Consider the following 20888-nt stretch of genomic DNA (forward strand, 5'->3'; position numbering starts at 1 on the left):
TCAAAAATCCCCTGGGAATTTTCATTTTCATCCCCAATGTCTTGAGATCATATTGACCGAGTTTGGTGGCAATTGGCTAAAAAAACCTTTGACAAGTATTTCAAATTCCAGAGCATGCGCTTTTTACATAACTCTAAATAGCTGACTTCCTGTTGGGCGGAGCCTATGACATGCAATACGAAAGTTGTTCGGCACAATGAGATTCAATTCAATTCAATTCAAGTTCATTTGCATAGTGCTTTTTACAATACAAATTGTTACAAAGCAACTTTACAGAAAATGATGTTTCTACAATATTTAGTAGTAGCTTATGGTGGTGACTGTCAGCACATTTGACAGGATTTTTGAAAAAATTAATACAATACGTAGTCAGCTAGACGATGAATATTATTAATATTATTAATTAATAATTATTATATGATGCAGTCACACATGTAGCAATAATTGTTAGTTCTGTTTGTTGATTCAGGGTCAGCATCATCTGAGGTCCTCTGAGGGTCAGCATCATCTCTTCTCAGGTGTTCTGGATCCAGACTGTAGCTTGTGTAAATCCTAGTTAGCACAGGATGTAAATCCAGTGGCAAAACATAGAAACAAAATAGATACATCATTAGCATAGCTGCTGATCCAACAGAGTAAAATTAGTTTAACCCAAGCTAATGAATAAAAATGCACATTTGATCAGATTCAACTACACTCACAATTTAAGAGATACATTATTCGAATGCTTGGCGAAAGAGATGCGTTTTAATCTAGATTTAAACAGAGAGAGTGTGTCTGAACCCCGAACATTATCAGGAAGGCTATTCCAGAGTTTGGGAGCCAAATGTGAGAAAGCTCTACCTCCTTAAGTGGACTTTGCTTTCCTAGAAACTACCAAAAGTCCAGCGTTTTGTGACCTTAGGGTGCATGATGGGTTGTAGTGTGGTAGAAGGCTAGTTAGGTACGCAGGAGCTAAAACCATTTAGGGCCTTATAGGTAAGTAATGATAATTTGTAACTGATACGGAACTTAATAGGTAGCCAGTGCAGAGACTGGAAAAATTGGGGTAATATGATCATATTTTCTTGACCTCGTAAGGGCTGTAGCTACTGCATTTTGGACTATTTGTAGCTTGTTTATTGACAAAGCAGGACCACTTAGAACCACCTAGAAGTGCATTACAATAGTCCAGTCTAGAGGTCATAAATGCATGAACTAGCTTTTCTGCATCAGAAACAGATAACATGGTTCGTAGCTTGGCAATGTTTCTAAAATGGAAGAATGCAGTTTTTGTTACATTGGAAATATGATTTTCAAAAAAAAAAAAAAAATTGCTGTCTAATATAACACCCAGATTTCTGACTGTAGAGGAAGTAACAGTACATCCGTCTAGTTACAGATTGTAAATCTACAAGATTCTGTGTAGTGTTTTTTTGGTCCAATAATTAGTATCTCTGTCTTATCTGAATTTAATTGGAGAAAATTATTTGTCATCCAATCTTTTAAATTTTTAACACACTCTGTTAGCTTAGATAATTGAGAAGTTTCATCTGGTCTCATTGAGATATATAGCTGAGTATCATCAGCATAACAGTGGAAGCTAATTCCGTATTTTTTAATAATATTACCAAGGGGCAACATGTATATTGAAAATAGAAGGGGACCTAGGATGGATCCTTGTGGCACTCCATATTTTACTGAGATCTATATGTGTACTGAGTTTCATATGAATATGTACAAGTATGTGTGAGCTATACATCAACATTTCTGACTGTGTTCCAGGGGGCGCCGTAGAGCCCCTGTGCCACGCCGGGGTCCCAGCCTCTGCAGGCTCAGATTCCAAAGTGTGCGCAAATTTTCAAGAGTTTTTGAGTATGTTAAGGACCCCAAAAGCCCCCACAATTTTGACGAAAATATGAATACTAAACCGTAAAAAGCCAACTACCTGTTGGGCGGAGCCTATGACATGCAGTACGAAAGTTGTTTGGTTTGATGAGATCTATATGTGTACCGAGTTTCATATGTCTACGAGCAAGTATGTATGATATATGGCCCTCAGTATTCCAGGGGGCGCTGTAGAGCCCCTGTGCCATGCCCGTGTATCAGTCTCTGCCCAGCCCTAATGGCCGCAGGTTCCAAGGTGTGTACCAATTTTTAAGAGTTTTCGAGCATGTTAAGGACACCAAAAGGGCCCGTAATGTTAGAAAAAATAAATAAATAAATAAATAAAAATGATAATAAAAAATTATCCTAAGGAAAACAATGCTGTAGAGCCCCTGTGCCACGTCCGTGTATCAGTCTCTGCCCAGCCCTAATGGCAGCAGAATCCAAGGTGTGTGCCAATTTTCAAGAGTTTTCGAGCATGTTAAGGACCCCAAAAGGCCCCGTAATGTTAGAAAAAATAAATAAATAAATAAAAATGATAATAAAAAATAATCCTAAGGAAAACAATAGGGCTCTCGCCCTCCAGGCTTGAGCCCTAATAATCCTAAGGAAAAAAATAGATCTCTTGCCCTCCAGGCTTGAGCCCTAATAATCCTAAGGAAAAAAAATGGGGCTCTTGCCCTCCAGACTTGAGACCTAATTAAAGCTGCAAGCAGCGATGAATGGGCCCTCACACCCGGGCTCACCGCCAGCAAATGACTTTAGTAAAAAGGTAAATGGCAAGAAATATGCATTTAAAGTCGTAAATATAAGTGGAATATGTCAAAGTAATTTATATGTGCCAATCTTCCTGTTGCCAGCAGTTGGCGCTATCATTATAATGGAATATTGGCCTTCAGATATGCTCAGGTCAGGACTCTTATCGAACATGTGTAGTTTGGGGAAGATCGAACATTTTATGTCTGAGTTACAACAACTTCTCTTCCCATGGCGAGACATCAAATTTTGTCACAGCACCATGGACACACCCTTTAACGAAAGCTCAAGATCTCCACGATTTAACATTGCAAAAACCTTTAAATTAGACCGACCAAAATAAAATGTTGATCTCATTACATTTCTTGGAGCAGTTCATTACAGCCTAAAACATAACATTTCCTGTTGCCAGCAGGTGGCACTATGACCATAACTGAATAAGGGGATGTAGATCTGTTCAGGGCAGAAGTCTTATCTAACATATGAAGTTTGACGCAAAATGGACATTGTATGTCTGAGTTACAGAAACTTCCTTTTTCATGGTGAAACATCGAAATTTGTCAGGCAGCCATGGACACGCCCTTTAACGAAACTTCAAGATCTTCGCAATTTAACATCTCAAAGGCCTTTAGATTACACTGACCAAGTTGGGTGTGAATCTGAATAAATCACTAGGAGGGGTTTGTTAAAGTACAACCACTGAAAATGGCAAAAACTCACAAATATTGCAGAGAAAATTCTAAATAACTGACTGTGTTACATGTGTGTTTTTTGTACATGCAAATGAAACATAGCCAACGAGCCATTTTGCCACAACCGATTGATCATTGGCGTTCAGATGTATTCATTATCAAACATGTGAAGTTACTACAACTTTTATTCCCATGGCGAGACATCGAACTTTGTCACGGTGCCATGGACACGCCCTTCAATGAAAACTCAAGATCTTCACAATTTATCATCGCACAGGCCTTTAGATTAGACTGACCACAAAAAAAGATATTGATGTCAAAACATTTCTGGGAGTAGTTTGTCACAGCGTAAAATATGTCACTTCCTGTTGCCAATAGGTGACGCTATGACTATAACTGAATATGGGCATGTCAATCTGTTCAGGTCAGGAGTCTTATCAAACAAGTGAAGTTTGGGAAATATTGGACAATGTAGGTCTGAGTTATAGAAACTTCCTCTTTCATGGCGAATCATGAATTGGAATTGACAGAAGAGTTGTCAAACTTTGTCACGGTGCCATGGACACGATCTTCAATGAAAACTCAAGATCTTCACAATTTATCATCGCACAGGCCTTTAGATTAGACTGAACACAAAAAAAGATATTGATGTCAAAACATTTCTAGGAGTAGTTTGTCACAGCGTAAAATATGTCACTTCCTGTTGCCAATAGGTGACTCTATGACTATAACTGAATATGGGCATGTCAATCTGTTCAGGTCAGGAGTCTTATCAAACATGTGAAGTTTGGGAAAGATTGGACATTGTAGGTCTGAGTTATAGCAACTTCCTGTTTCATGGCGAATCATCGAAATTTGTCAGGTACAGATACGCCCTTCAACGAAAACTCAAGACACAACTCAAGAAAAAAAGTAAAATGCACATGCAGACAGATTGGAAGACAGCTGGTTTCGGGGCATTCGTAGCTTATGTTGTTTGGCTGCGAAGTGCGAATGAAATGAAAAGATGTCTTTGTCCAAATCAAAAAGGAACGTGGATGAAGAACACAGACAGTTTCAAGAAAGATGGACATTGCAGTATTTTTTTTTTTTTTTTTTTTTTTTTTTTCGAGTTTAATGAAAATGCTACTTGTCCCAGCAAAACCTTTTCCATAAAGCCAAAAAGGATGCTGATGCATTTGAGGCAAATTATGTGTTGAGTGAGTTGATCGCTAAAGCAGGACAGCCATTCACAGATGGGCAGTTTATAAAGGATTGCATGCAGAAAGTCACTGATATTCTTTGTCCAGAAAAGAATATCTTCAACAATATATCTTTGCCGGCAAACACAGTGGCAGAGCAGATCAGCGAGTTATTGAGTGACATTTATGATCAGTTACGCAGCAAATCTAAAGTTTTCACAGCATATTCTGTGGCGCTTGACCAAAGAACAGACATAACCGAGAGTGCTCAGTTAACAATTATCATCAGAGGTATTAATGACCAATTGGAAGTGACAGAAGACTTGCTGAGTTTGTGTCCAATGCACAGCCGTACCACAGCCAAAGATATATTTCAGCAGCTGTGTGACGCCATTGAGCGCACTGTTTTGCCGTGGAACAGGCTGGTCAGCATTACCACTGATGGTGCCCTGTCTATGACAGGGGAAAAAATTGACTGGTAGCACTAGTACAAAGAAAGTTAGAAGAGGAAAATGCAGATGCAGCAGTTGTTCTGCACTGCATTATTCACCAACAGGCACTGTGTAGCAAATGCTTGAAATATGAAATATGTCATGTCTGTTGTCCTGAAATGTATAAATTACATCAGGTCTAGGAGTTTACAGCATTGCCAGTTTCTGGCATTTTTAGAAGAAATTGAGTCAACATATGGTGATGTACTTTATTTTACTGAGGTCCGCTGACTCAGCAAGGGGAATGTCCTGAAGATTCATGGAAGATGGCAGAATGGATGTTCCTGAATTTGATGATCCTAAATGGCTCATGGACCTTGCATTCTTAGTTGACATAACACAGGAGCTGAACGTCCTTAACCTGAACCTCCAGGGCCCAGGTCAGCTCATCACAGCAGCGTATGACAGTGTGAAAGCCTAAGATAGTGGAAAACTCAGCTTTCTGCAAAAAACCTTAGTCATTTTCCAAAATGAAGATCTCTTGTGGAGGAGGGCACAGCATTCAGTGGTGATGAATATGCCTCTGCTATTGAAAACCTACTGCAGGAAGTTGATTAGCTAGTGGAAAAGCAGCTAATGGGTGTGTGACGAGTGGGGTGGGTGTAGTGATTGGAAAAGAGCAACACCTGCTCAACTCACCAGTCTCGCGTCCCACAGAGGAGATCAGAAGGATAAAAAAGAGGAGCGACGACAGTGAAGGACGAGAGGACCAGGCCTTGGCTTTATTTGTGTTTGGTTTTTATTTGTGCACGACAGTCATCCGCGAGGGGCTGTCGCCCTGTTGTGTGTTTATTTTGTAATTAAAATTAATTTTGATTGTCCGCTGGTTCCCGCCTCCTTCTTCCCGATGATTATGAAGATTGTAAGTTGCTACAGGTTGAAGATGGCAGAGATGGATATATGCACATCTTGTCATGGCATTAGACTTTTCATATAGTCCTGTATTGTTTAATATGAATAGACCCAACTATTTACAGACATTGTCAGATAATCACCTCTAATACAGGCTTGGACAGCTTTACACTGGAAGAAATGGAGTGGGTCAGACACAATGTTTGACCACTTCATACGTTTTGTTTTGTGGAAAGTCCTTCTTTTAATGAATTCTGTTTTTTTTATAATTTTTATCTTACTTTTAACCATTATTTTGTTTATCAATTATTAAATAAAATAAATAAGAATAGGAAAAATAATGCATCGTGGAAGTGTGTGATGAAATGCAAACCCACTTCATGCTTCCGCTGCCTGGAGAAATGGTCAAAATAAATACATTTGGCCAAAATCTTGTTATTAAAGTATTGGCTATGACTAGATGCAAGATACCAGGCTCTCTTTGTGTAATTTATTATTATTTTATTGTATTAGCATAGTTTTATTATAGTATATTTATCAGTATAGGTAAAATATATAAATTATAAATAAAAATAAATAAATAAATAGATAGATAAATAACACACACACATATATAAATTAATGAATAGATAAATACACCTCCTTACTGTTCATTGTATTTTATAACATTGCAAGTTACAAAATGTTTTATTCATTTTGTTCTCAATAAAAAGTCAAACTGCATTCTGTAAAAAAAAAAAAAAAAACACTTTCAAGTGTTAATTGCCTTCTTTTCTTCCTATTGTTTAGATAAACAATTTAGTGATGTAGTACTAAATAGTTTTATAGATTGTGTAGGAAATATGTTTCCTTTTACAGTGTCTTGATTTCATTTTCTATACATCCAGACACCAACACCTTCCTAATCTACAACGAGGACCACAACAAATGTGTGAATGCTGTGAGTGCTTCTGTAATACAGACGGCACCATGTGATGTATCTTCTGAGGCTCAGCGCTTCCGATGGATTTCTTCTTCACGAATTATTAGCCTCTCTTTTAAACTCTGCTTGGGGGCCCAGAACATCAAAGATTGGGTCAAAATTCTCCTTCTGCCCTGCAATGAACTCAGTCCTCTACAAACTTGGGAATGTAAGAATGAGACCTTGTTTGGCATAAAGGGACAGCCACTGCACCTGAACTATGGAAATCGAAACGAGCCAAATATGATGTTGTATAAGGGAGCAGGTGTTTGGAGTCGCTGGCAGATTTATGGTACCCAAGAAGACTTGTGTTCTCATGGATATCAAGGTATGACTTTAAGTCCATCTAATAAATAGGACATTTGAAAAGCTATTAAGACCTTATAAGAAATACATTTAGAAGATACGTTTAATTGATATCTTATATTTCTGTTATGAATATTTATTTTTACATTGTATGATGTAAGCATTTTCCGGATAAGCGGAAGAAGATGGATGGATGGATGGATGGATGTTAGCATTTGTTAAAGGGGACCTATTATGCATTCATTCATTCGTTCGTTCGTTCATTTGTTTGTTTTTGAACATAATTTAGTGCTTGCAGCGTGTGTACACAAACACAGGAACAAGAACAAAATCAGAATATTTTTGCTTCCACCCAAAACGGGGCATTTATGGCATGACCTTAGCTTAAAAAGCATTGCATTGTTAATATCAAATGCATATCCCATTCTCTCACTATGGCTTAATTTCATTTCTTGATGTACTGTAGCGATATATACAATAGGTGGAAATTCATTTGGGAAACCATGCCAGTTCCCATTTAAATTTGATGAAAAGTGGCATGCTGAATGCATTGTGGAGGGCAGAGCAGATGGTCAGCTATGGTGTTCCACAGAGACAGATTACGACACGGACAGAAAGTGGGGCTTCTGTCCAACCAAATGTAAGATAACACACACACACAAAACACTATGTGTTATTTTGTACAGGATTGCATTGCATTCACCCATAATTATTAATTAAATACTAAAGTTATCTGAAAAAAAATGGTAAAACTTTATATTAAATCTGTACTTATAATAAATTATTAGGGTATTGCATTATAATTCATATATATATATATATATATATATATATATATATATATATATATATATATATATATATATATATATATATATATATATATCCGTGAAAAATACATTATCTGGTTAAAACAGCTACTGTTACAATGTACATACAAATTGTTTACAGCAGAGTAAAGAACAAAATAAAAATAAAAAATAATCTAGATTTAGAGACTACTCTTTGTTTTTTTATTTTTAAATAAGAAATATTTAAATTTAAATTTAGTTAAAGGTAATAATATAAAAAGATGAAAACCTACAAAAAGTTGTAGTTGTAGAAATAATAAAGCAAGCTATTTGGAAAATGAATAAATTAACATTATACAGAAGAATTGTTAAGTCTACTTGATTTAAGCTCAAAGATTTATTACATAAATCTATTTTTACATATAATTTAGTATCAGATTTTTTGTCCCTTCGGAATGTGTACCTACAGTAGTGCAATGGAAAATATGATTCATTTAGTAGACAAAGCAGTGAGTGGTCAGGAAATTGTTATTCTTGCAGTAAAACTATTACCTATGATGTGCCATTATATATTCCATGAAAAATATAGAAGTAAATATGAAAAAATATATATATATATATATAGAAAAGGCTGTTAAAAGAAAGGCTGTTGTTGCAGATCTAGATAGTGACATTCCTTAATTTTCCTGTTTTTGCTTTGTTCCTGCCCATGAATAACAAAATGCAAGCAGGCAAAATTTACAGCTGGCACCCACCATTATTTTTGTATAATCTCACTGTTTGTGATATGAAATTTATAATTAAATCAACAGATGTTGATTAATACAAACATATGGTGATTACTTTCAGGTAATAATTAAACAATAAATAATAAATCATCAAGTCTAAACTTTTTTTGGGTTTCCATAGTGTTTGATTACCTTGTTAAATGATGATGTAATGATGTCTGTGCAAAGTATCCATTCTTAGAGATTAATTTAGCAACTAACTTCTACCACTTCATGTCGCCCACTGTGTGCAATAGCTGGCTCAGGTTGGGACAGTGATCCAGTAACTGGTGTGTTATATCAGAGGAATGTGCAGTCAGCACTGACTTGGCATCAGGCACGAACAAGCTGCCAGCAACAAGATGCTGATCTTCTCAGCATTTCAGAGCTGCATGAGCAGAGTTATATATCAGGTAGACTCAAGCACATACCCTCAAACACGTTTTAAAATATATTGCATGCTCTAATGGTTTCACAGTCACATATACAGGATATGCACACCCAGATATATACATATCCCAAAATGATTATTATTATTATTATTAATTTATTTTTACCAATAATATGGTATAAATAAAGTAGCACTTCATTATATCAAACATTTTATACTTCAGGCTTGACAAATGTCTTTGGCTCCACACTGTGGATTGGGCTTAACAGTCTTGACTTCGACAGTGGCTGGCAGTGGAGTAATGGAAACCCATTCAGATATCTAAACTGGGCTCCTGGTAAATAAAGTCCATGTGCATATAAATGTACACAACTTTGTATATGCACCCATTTGAAGGAAGTCTAATTTTAGATGTGGAAATAATTGAATGCTTTCTATAACCTTCAGGTCACCCTTCCCTGGAACCCGGCCTGAACTGTGCAGCATTAAATGCTGGTAAAGCATCAAAGTGGGAGAGTATAGCCTGCAGTAAGAAATTAGGTTACATTTGTCGCAAAGGCAATTCTACAGATAACACACCTTCACCAGGTAAGCTGCCCACACACAGTGGGTGTGGTATCTTTAAGCAAATAATGATGGAGCTTTTATTTTAAATGCATTCACTTGCTGAACCTTTTCTGAACTACTTTTTAGTTCCCCACACGTTTTTATACAGGTTTCCTATACTGTATAGGAATAGTTATTTGATTACCACATAAACCATAGATATGTTTCAGATATGTTTGACAATCAGATGTTTTTTTTTATTTGTATTTATTTTATTTTATTTAATTTTTTGCTAAAAAAATGTGATTGTTTTCTTTACAATAAATGGCATTTAATAAATGACCATTTTAAGTGTGGTTCAAGTGTCCAAATTCATTTTGGAAACATTATGCATCACTGCACACTACACTTAAAAGTATACACTGATACATCATGTGCAGACTTTTACAAAGATATGTTTATTTGTCTCTTGCAGGTAAAGATCAGCCTAACTTTTGCCCTGTTGCATGGGTTCCATATGCTGGTCATTGCTATTATCTACAGCGTACTAAGATGATGTGGAGTAATGCATTAGGAGCATGTCACAGGGAAGGAGCAGACTTGGCCAGTATACACAACATTGAAGAGCACAGTTTTATTATATCACAGAGTGGGTACTGTAAGTATGTGCAATCTCAGGGTTCATTCTACATTCTAGCAACACACACATTGGGTTTCCATGTTTTATGGGGACTTTCCACAGACATAATGATTTTTATACAATACATACTGTATATTCTATCCCTTAATCCTAAACCTAATGGTATCAAAAGTGTCCCACATACACAGGGCAACTGACATATAGGCTGATCAAATACAAAGATAATCAATCAGTTAGTCAATCGATCAATAAATAAACTAACCAATCAACCAACCATTAATCCCACCAAGTTTTTGTTCTGCAGTGCCTACTGATGAACTCTGGATTGGATTTAATGATCAGAGGATTCAGAATCTGTTTGAGTGGTCAGACAGAACACATGTCACCTTCACCAAGTGGCTAGCTGGAGAACCTTCACACATCATAAATCGCATGGAGGATTGTGTTCTCATCAAAGGAAAGGTAAGGTTTTATTTTCTTGTTTTTTCTTGCCCCCCCCCCCCCCCCATTTTTGTAACAGTGGCCCAGGGTCAACTACTGGGTCTGTTTAGTAGCAGAGAGACCTCTCTTAGGGGGAACATAACAAACAAATAACTGGTTCACCCTTCTCCACATGGCAGCTCTGTGGACGCACTGGACACATACAATTAAGCTTCTTCTGGTATAGAAGAGGGAATGTTAGGGACATACCCCACTCGAGGGCAGAGGAAAGTTTGGCCAGAATGGGCACAAAATCTATATAAGACGGGGCCACGGAGAGGGCCTGTAGGTCCACAACTCTATTAAGAGAAGATATCGCCAACAGGAAGACAGTCCTAATAGTAAGTAGGATTGGAGATCTCCTCGATAGCCTCAATGAAAAGTTTCCAATACAGTCTCCTCGATGAGGGAGCTCTGGATTGGAGGATTGTCTCAACAACCTCAATCAACCCCTCAGAGGCCACACCCATAACTTCCACAGCTCCGGGTGGGGATAGAATATAGTGCCCTCTGCCTGTGAGAGGAGATCCCTCCTGACGGGAATCCCCAGGGAGAGCCGTCTAGGAGGGAAATCAGGTCAGAGAACCATACTCAGCCCAGCCAGAATGGGTCTACTAACAGCAGCCGGACTCCGTCCCGGCGCACTCTCTCCAGAACTCCCAGGGGCAGAGCAATCAGGGGGAAACCATGGTGACCTCATAGGTCTGGGAGAAAATAATGTAGTGCACAAATTATGGCAAGCATCTCCAGGCAGTTGATATGCCATGTTAGATGGCGACCACTCCACAGACTGTGAAGGATGCATCCGTTCCTAGCATTATGAGGCGACAAGATGCTCCCAGCACCGGGCACTGAGACAAGAACCAATGCTTCCTCCAGATGTCCATGGCATGTAGGCAGCGCTGCGTGACCATGATCATGTGAAGTGGGTTCACCTTTGGGGAGAACCCCTTGGTCTTGAGCCACCACTGTAGGGGTCTCATGTACAGCAGGTCAATATGTATCACGTTGAATGCAGCTGCCATCAGACCCAGCATTTTTTTTAAATGCTTGACAGTGAGTGACCGGCATTCTCTTACTCTAACAGCAGGCACTGTTAAACCTGGCACTTTAAGCCACGCTGTAATGGATGGGCGAGTATGTAGTACATGACAACGCCGCTCATTCACAAAGAGACAAGCAAAACATACAGATTAGCCTATATATTTATATAGGAGTGCTTTTGTCATTATTTTAGAGCTTTGTTTTTTTATTTATTCATCACTCCATCAAATCCCACATATGTGACATCTGCAGAGTAGCTAGCTACTGTAAATTCATTGTCATGACTGGATTCTGTGCTTCACTCCGCATTACAGAAATCATAAAGGATTAACCTTAAATTATAAATGGGACATAGATGTATCTGCACGGGATGATGATGTTCTGAATAGGTAAACATGTTCGATGCATTTCCTCGTTTTGCAGCCGATTTCCGACCACAGTTTTTGCAAACTGTGTCTACCTTCAAGTACAAATAAGCATTCGTCTTTTCTATATCAAAAATATTCCTATACTAGTGCCAATTTCAACTCATATTTTGACGTGGGATAGAGATTAGAGATAACGGCCTCTGTCTCTGATGTTGTCTGATGTTGGAGAAAGAGAACAGTTTAGGTGGAAAGTTGTTGCCTAGGCACAGACGAGATTCTGTGTCTGTTATTTTCTCTCAATACCGTAGATAAGCAAATGTACATGGTATGATAGTCGTACATGTTTATATCAAGGTATATCATCATACCGGTATATTGTTACAACCCTACTAGAGACCTCCAAGAAGGTGGCGAGTCACTCAGCACTGCTAGATTTCCGGGCATTACTGAGGGTGGTGCTCGCGGGAGACCGCTGCACCCTATAACTCTGTGAGATGGTGAGACGGACAACGTGTAACCCGCTGTACCACAGAGGGGACTGCCCTCATAAACCCTGGGCCAGTGGTGTCAGGGCTTTGTGGCCGAGAACCTCTTAGCCTTAAGTATGGTCCGCAGATCCGGCTTAGAACGGAGAACATGCAGGGCAAGCCGCTTGCATTGCGGGCTCCCTCGAGAGCCGAATCTGCATCCTCCACTCTGAGGCAAACAATGCACAAACTGTGTGTATCCTTACCCGAGATGTAGCGAGGACAGGGAGGAACACACGTCAATATAATAGTTAATTTCTTACATGCAGCTAGTTACATGTAAGAAAAATACAAATACCAATATTTTAATCTTGACCGCCATGTTCACTTTGTGTGGTTTCTGAAGAGGTCCTGTGCCCTTGCATTATATGGACTAAAATTATTTTTTGTGTGTTTATGTGAAGAAAGAAAGTCATAAATATCTTGGATGAACAGAGGTTCAGTAAATGTTGAGATAATTTTGGGGTAAACTATCCCTTTGAAGAGCAAGATGTGATGGAGAGGCTAGAAATATATTCCAGACCGAATACAAGAATGTGTTGAATTAAAGCTGCGGTAGGGAACTTTTGAAGCTCTAGCGGTTAATAAACAGAACTGCTTGCGTCTTGCAGAAGAACATCGTAGCCGGAACTACTTCTCTCTGTTTATGTCTATGAAGAATCACAAAGGTACTGGGTTACTCCGCCGCGGTATCCCCAAAGCAATCTAAAATAGTCCGAATATAAACACTTATTATAGGTGCACCCTAGTGATTCAGGACAAGCCAAAAACACGGTTTGGAAAATGGATTCATGGTGAACTCGCTTATTATATAAATTTTTTCAACATTTTGAACACAAACAAAGTTACGGACAGCAGCTCTGATTGGTTATTTTTTACCGGGAGCGATGGAGTTTCTGCAAATGGCAATAGGACCACTGGGAGGAGCCAGAGGAGCATGATTTTTTCACAGATTATCTGTCTCATATTCTACTGTCAGGACATAATGACAGGTTTAATAAATATGTAAAAAATATTTTTTACAAAAGTTCCCTACAGCACCTTTAATGAGGAGAGTCATAGAATTAAAACATAAAATGTTAATGTTTTAAAAGGCCACTTTATTTGTGTTGTCTAACCAATGTCACTGCCTAAAAGGATAATTAATCTTTTAAATGTTTATTTGGGGCATTTAGAGTTTCTTTTTTAATTTTTTTTAGCAAATATTGATAAATAATTATTTGTGACTAATTAGATTAATTAATAAGAAAACAATGCACTTATTAAGATTAAAAAATATTCACTGACAGTCCTAATTCCTTAATATTTCATATAATAACATTGTAAATATAACTTATTAGACAACTTTGCTACCTCATTATGCTTCCTCAGATTTTATAGTGAATTTTCGAAGCCAGACATTTACCTGATGAAAGTCATAATTGAAGTAGAAATGTGTGTGTTTGATGCATGAAAACAATGATCATTAGTTCTCACGTCAGGCACACATGTTTGAGCTTTTGTTTACCATATTTAATCTGCATAAGATAAAATAACATGAAATAAAACTGCAAGGAGTAAAAAGTACTGTTTTTTTCTTCTGAAATGTAATCAAGTAAAAGTACAAGAAGTCAGTTTAAATTGTACTTGAGTAAAGTACAAATCCCCCAAAATAATACTTAAGTACAGTAATCAAGTAAAATTACTCAAGTATTTACACCTCTGACCTCTTGTCTCTTGCTTTGATGCTTGTCAACACGCGCTTGCACCTCCTGCTGGTGAAGTCGATTTACAGCAGATGAGATTATGCTCGGTAATCTAGAGTTCCCTTATCAAAAGCTACTCTCGATGCTGCGCTCAATAGCGCTAATGAGAACATTCTTTTTTCGACCGGTTGTGAAGCACGTGTGTCAAACACGCCAAGAATTGGCTTAAATAACCTCGGTAGGTGACGTCACATATTTCACGCACTTGAAGGTTATAAATAGACGTGACACAGAAACACCCTCAGGTTTCTTTGTCTTCAAGGACCACATTGTGTGTGAATGTGTTTGTTAGAGTCGAGTAAATAAGAAAATAAATAGAAAGAAAAAAAGGGGGGGAAATTTAAATAAAACACTGTGTTGCAGTAGAATATTAAAAGAGAAAAAAAAGAGAGAATGACAGATTTCAAATAAGAGATGCGTGCCTCTGTGTCAGAGGCTCATCTCAGAGGATGATCCTCACAGATTCTGTTTTGAGTGTTTGGGGGAAGAGCAAGAATGCGAGCCCTCTGACATGTTATCTATTAAAGTGCTTCGCTCGCGTTTTTCAAAAATTACGAGCCGGCAGATTCTCCCTCATTAAGATCCTGGAGGTCGCGTTTCGATCTGGCTATTGCGCGTGGCATGACTCCACCCCTTTGTCTCGCGCTCTCGCCAGATCATGAAGCCCTCGCATCCATTTCTCAAGCGCGCCCCGGTGCTTCTTCTGAACGGCCCGAGGAGACTTCATCTGTTGCCTCTGTTGAGATGGAAAGTGCCACCTCAGAGCACTCCTCCCGTGATGATAAAGCTTATGAGAAGCTACTCGAGGTGGTAACTCGTGCAGTCGATCGATTAAAGCTAGACTGGCCACAGGAGCAAGAGGCCCCCAAACACTCAAAAAAAGACGACAGATTTCTGTCCGGTGGCCAAGGGGAGGGGCCTCAGCGATGGTCTCTCCCCTTTTTTGGTGATCTCCACAATGAGCTAGTACGGTCGTGGAGTAAGCCGTATTCGTCCCGTGTCTTCGTGCCGTCGCATTCAATTTATTCGACTATCGTTAATTCGAAGGCACAAGGCTATATGATGATGCCCCAGGTGGAAGAGATGCTTGCGGGCTATCTCTCCCCTGGGACTTCATCGTCCCTTAAAAAGCCTACGCTCCCCACCAAGCCGTGCAGAATGAAATCTTCGCTGGTGGGGAAAGCTTTTCAGGTGCATGTCGTGCCCCCATCGAAGAGAACGGGGAGCGGCTCACCACACTTCTCAGCCCGCCTCTAAAAGACCGGACCTGCGGAGCATCATGTCCGGCAAAAAGAAGTCCTGAGGCTGGTGCGCCCAGGACTGTGAGGATGTGCCCCCTCCGGGAGGGGTGCGTAAAATTCCAACAGAGAATAAAGACTCCTTCCTGGCACCCTCCAGGGCCCATTGTTTTATCTCCGCCACCAAAGGTGTTTCGGGAAGCAGCAGCCTCCAGCGAAATGTTAAATGCTCGGTTGCCTCCTGCCATGTTTCAGGACACCAGACATCTAACATCCCCCCCAACAAAACGAAGTGTCAAAGTTAGTGGCCCTTTCAGAGAAGCTGGCATCGTGGAATCTACTGCCAAATGTCTCCCCATGGATAGAAAGGACTGTAGAGAAAGGCTACAGAATTCAGTTTGCGTATCGTCCTCCGCATTTTAACAGCGTGGCCTCCACTTCTGTGAAACCGGAACGAGTGCATTTGTTGACACAGGAATTGTGTCAATTGTGAAACTCTACTGGAAAAAGGGGCCATAGAATATGTTCCCCTGCCAGACAGACAGTCAGGCTAATACAGCCGGTATTTTCTTGTTCCCAAAAAAGATGGGGGGTTGCGTCCAATTTTAGATCTTCGCGGGTTGAACCACTACCTCAGAACATACAAGTTCAAAATGCTGACAATCAAGATGATTGTGTCTCAGATCCAGTCAGGCGATTGGTTCGTGACTATCGATCTCAAGGATGCTCATTTTCACATCGAGATCTTGGCATAACATGGGAAGTTCCTGAGGTTCGCTTTCGGGGGCAGGTTCTTCCATTTGGCCTAGCTTTGTCAACCCGCACGTACACAAAATGTATGGATGCAGCTCTGGCTCTTCTACGACTCCAGGGCATTTGCATTTTGAATTATATAGACGACTGGCTGATTCTGGCTCAGTCTCAAGAGCTAGCACTTCGACATCAGGATGTCGTTCTAGCTCATCTTGAATCGTGGTTCAGACCCCGGTTTCTGATTTTGGGTCCCACTCTAGGTCCGTGTTGACAGATGCAGGCCGTCTAGCCCAAGGGATCTGGAGAGGTCATCTTCTCGAAAGGCACATCAATTGCCTCGAAATGAAGGCTGTATTTCTGGCCCTGATATAGTTCCTCCAGCAGTTGAGAGCCTACCATGTCCTAGTGCGGGTGGACTACACATCTGTAGTCTCTTACATAAATCACCAGGGCGGACTGCGTTCGCTCCGCTTGAATAAGTTAGCGCAGCAGGTCCTGCTTTGGGCACAGGACAAGTTCCTGTCCCAAAGGCGATTTATATTCCTGGGCATATGAATGTAGGAGCAGATTTGCTGTCCAGACAAGCTGTGACACACGGGGAATGGAAACTCCACCCCGAAGTAGTGAGTCAAATCTGGGTAAGATTTTACGAAGCAGAGGTGGACCTCTTTGCTACACAGGAGACAGCACAATGTCCCCTCTACTTCTCTCTGACTCATCCAGCTCCCCTGGGTCTGGACGCGATGGCCCATGCATGGCCCAGACTGCATCTTTACGTCTTTCCTCCGATTGCTCTGCTCCCGGGAGTCCTGCCCAAGGTCTATCAACAGGGGTCTCACCTCTTACTGATAGCGCCCTGTTGGCCGACCAGAGTCTGGTTCTCAGATCTAATATCCCTCCTCGATGGCTCGCCGTGGGCGATTCCGATCAGGAGAGATCTTGTCTCTCAGGCGCAGGGGACAGTATTTCAACCCCGGCCCGAGCTCTGGAACCTTCACGTCTGGCCCCTGAGAGGGACCAACTAAGAGATGCTGGCCTTTCAGCAAATGTAATAGAAACTATTCTAAGTGCTAGGGCTCCCTCCACTAGAAGAATGTATGCCCTCAAATGGCGTGTTTTCGAGGACTGGTGCATGACACACTATGTAGACCCAGCTCACTGCCAAATTGTTTCAGTACTGGAGTTTCTTCAAGAGAAATTGTCCTCATGCACAGGCCCTAGTACTCTCAGAACCTTTGTGGCCGCTATTTCGGCTTGCCACGTTTTGATTGATGGGGTTTCTGTGGGAAAGCACTCTCTAGTCGCCCGCTTCATACGTGGGGCTAAGCGGTTGAGGCCACCCACTAGATCTATGGTCCCTTCATGGGATTTAGCCATAGTGCTCGAAGGGTTGGCTGGCCCCCCATTCGAACCATGAGAATCAGCGCCTGACAGGCTTCTGGCTCTAAAAATGTTTTTTCTCATGGCCATTACCTCTCTAAAGAGAATTGGGGGTTTACATGCTTTGTCAGTCCTGTCATCCTGCTTACATTTTGCCCCTGGGCGAGTTAAAGTTATTTTGCATCCTCACCCTAATTATCTTCCGAAAGTTCCTTTCTCGACCTTAAATCCGGTCATTCTCGAAGCCTTCTGTCCTCCGCCATTCACGACACCGGAGCAGGAAAGACTTCACTTACTGTGTCCAGTACGTGCTCTTCAGATTTTCGTCGACCGTACTAGCCAGTGGCGTAAGTCAGAGCAACTTTTCATATGCCATGGGGGCCGCAACCGGGGGGCGGCTGCCTACAGGCAAACAATTTCACATTGGGTGAGGGATGCTATTGCCCTAGCCTATGAGGCGCATGATCAAACTTCGCCTCTAGGAGTTAGGGCTCATTCAACCAGGGGGGTGGCATCTTCAATGGCTTTAGCAAGAGGTTCACCCTTGCAGCAAGTGTGTGATGCGGCGGGTTGGTCCTCTCCGCACACATTTGTCAGATTCTATAGCTGGGATTTCCATGCAACTCCGGGCTCCCATGTCCTTAAGTCCACATCTCAGAGTCATGTCTGAGACCTCTTTGATGTTTGTGCGCACACACTACACAACCCTGGGGGTCCAGACACTTACAGTGTGGCGGCATTGGTATTCTCGTTCCCATTAGCGCTATTGAGCGCAGCATCGAGAGTAGCTTTTGATAAGGGAACGTCTCGGGTTACTTGACTGTAACCCTGTTCCCTGAAAAAGCGGGAAAGAGATGCTGCGCCTCAATGCCGCACTGTTAACGTGCCCAGATGTCCTTTCAGACAAATATTAACCTGAGGGTGTTTCGTGTCACGTCTATTTATAACCTTCAGGTGCGTGTAATATGTGATGTCACCTACCGAGGTTAAGCCAATTCTTGGCGTGTTTGACACACGTGCTTCACAACCGGTCGAACAAAGAATGTTCTCATTAGCTCTATTGAGCGCAACGATTTCCCTGCTGTTCCCTGATGTGAAACGTTGAATTTACTTTCAAATTTGAACCACTGAATTTGTGGAAGCGAATTTGTAAAGTGAAATAAAATGGACTGAACTTGCCTGTTGAATATTATAGGTCGTATTTTTATATCGAATATTTTGGAAGTGAAATCTGAAAGGTGAATATGGATTTTTTATTTTTTTTATTATGAAAATCTGTTTGAAATGTTTTTAATTGGAATATTCATGGATTAAATATACAACCATGTTGAATTTCAGCTCATAATCATGCAAGACTTAAAACTTCAATGCATTAAAATGCAAGTACGGATAATGGAATGCATATTTTTTCAATTAATCTAATTCAACAAGCCTTTTTATTTCAAAAACATCTGGCATTAAGTAAGAAGTAAATAACTGTTACAATTTTTTTTCAGGGAACAGGGTTACAGTCAAGTAAAGTTTTTAAATAAAATACTATGGTTGGGTACCGAAACAGATGCCTCATTTTGGTGCCTCTTAAATGCCTGAGTGATTGATTGAAATATTTGTCTTGGTTCCCCGAAATGTACGCAAGAAGCATGGGCGTCGCTAGGTTTTTTTAATGGGGCTATAGCATTTAGCTCCATAAAATGTACACAAACTGTACAGCGTGAGCGGACTCAAACAGAAACAGAGGACACAAGGTGTGTTATTATCGATAGATTGTTAGAATATCTGTGTCTGTGCAGTTCTTTGTCATAAATACAGTTTACGAAAGGTCACGAAGGTGCAATCGGTTTCTCATCTACTGTAAGGTTTTCGCTTCGTTCACCGCTCATCACATCACAGCTGTTTTCTCCAGTGACAATCTAGTCCTTAACACATATGAACACATACTTTAATTACAATTATTTAAATATACTTAATTTAATTTTACGTACTTTATACATACACTACTGTGTCTTAGTCTTAGGTAGTCTGTTGTCAGACTGCTTGTTCATTCAATAATCTCACTAGATTATTATTAAAATTAATGGCAAAATGAATGTTTGGTAATGTAAACTGACATTTCCTACTGACATACTACAGCAAAATATATAAATAACTGGCTTAAAACCCTTTTTTATGGTCAATGTGCCTAAGACTGTACTTTTCAAATTACATTGTTGCTACTTTATAAAGAATGACCATACAGACATTCACGGAACTGATTAAATACATTGACAGACAGCACTCATTTGCATTAAATATCAGAGTGATTGGCAGAGATACAGTAGAAACATTTTGTGTGGTTTTGTATTAATTAATGACCCAGATCGTGAAATACATTTATTAGCTTGGGAAGCTTGGGAAATGAGAGCATCCAAGGAGCGTGTGGATGCTATGGATTTATTTAAAATATTTTTTATGTTCTTTAATGTTATCCTTTTTAGGCTTTATTTATTTATTTATTTATTTATTTATTTTATAGAGGTATCGGTTCAGACACCGTTTAGGCACCGGGACTGTTTTAAAAGTATAGAAAATGGCACCGGTACCGTATAAAACCCAATTGATACCCAACCCTATGAAATACACAAGGAAAGCAATCAAAGAGAACAGAAACAGGTGTTGGATTCATTAGAAACAACAGAAACTAACTAGAGGGAGAAAATGGGAACCAGGAAAACACAGACAGAGGACATAAAATAAAACCAAAAAATTATATAATCTTGAAGTGTGACATAACACTGTAAATAAACCTCTGCATAATGCATCCACCAAAAACATAATTAACTATGCACCGTTGAACTTATGTATATTATAAATTCATGTAATATATTTGTTTATTAATTATTATTATTTGATTATTGTTTGTTTGTCTCTGTAATAGGAAGGTAGATGGGCAGACCATATGTGTGAGACGGAGCATGGCTACATCTGCAAAAAGAAATCATCTAGCAAACCTGATGGCACCCCAGAGGTTATCAGCCCTGGATGCCTACCTGTGAGTCTACTGTAGATTAAGCTCTATGTTTTAAACTTTAATAAAAAATAAATAAATATATGAGAGAGAGAGAAAGAGAGAGAGA

The 20888-nt window shown here is 39.9% G+C and overlaps 1 protein-coding gene across 1 annotated transcript in view; it reads left to right on the forward strand.

Moving 5' to 3' along the window:
* The window catches only part of mrc1a (mannose receptor, C type 1a), a 183401-nt gene that overhangs the window by 28830 nt on the left and 133683 nt on the right, over window positions 1-20888 (forward strand). Inside the window, exons 2-9 of the mRNA XM_026263927.1 lie at window positions 6726-7127; window positions 7572-7745; window positions 8921-9076; window positions 9278-9391; window positions 9502-9642; window positions 10076-10258; window positions 10545-10702; window positions 20690-20803. Coding sequence (XP_026119712.1) covers window positions 6726-7127; window positions 7572-7745; window positions 8921-9076; window positions 9278-9391; window positions 9502-9642; window positions 10076-10258; window positions 10545-10702; window positions 20690-20803 — 1442 coding nt within the window. The remainder of the gene's footprint in view (window positions 1-6725; window positions 7128-7571; window positions 7746-8920; window positions 9077-9277; window positions 9392-9501; window positions 9643-10075; window positions 10259-10544; window positions 10703-20689; window positions 20804-20888) is intronic.

Source organism: Carassius auratus, unplaced genomic scaffold (genome assembly GCF_003368295.1).
Source record: "Carassius auratus strain Wakin unplaced genomic scaffold, ASM336829v1 scaf_tig00216727, whole genome shotgun sequence".
NCBI lineage: Eukaryota > Metazoa > Chordata > Actinopteri > Cypriniformes > Cyprinidae > Carassius > Carassius auratus.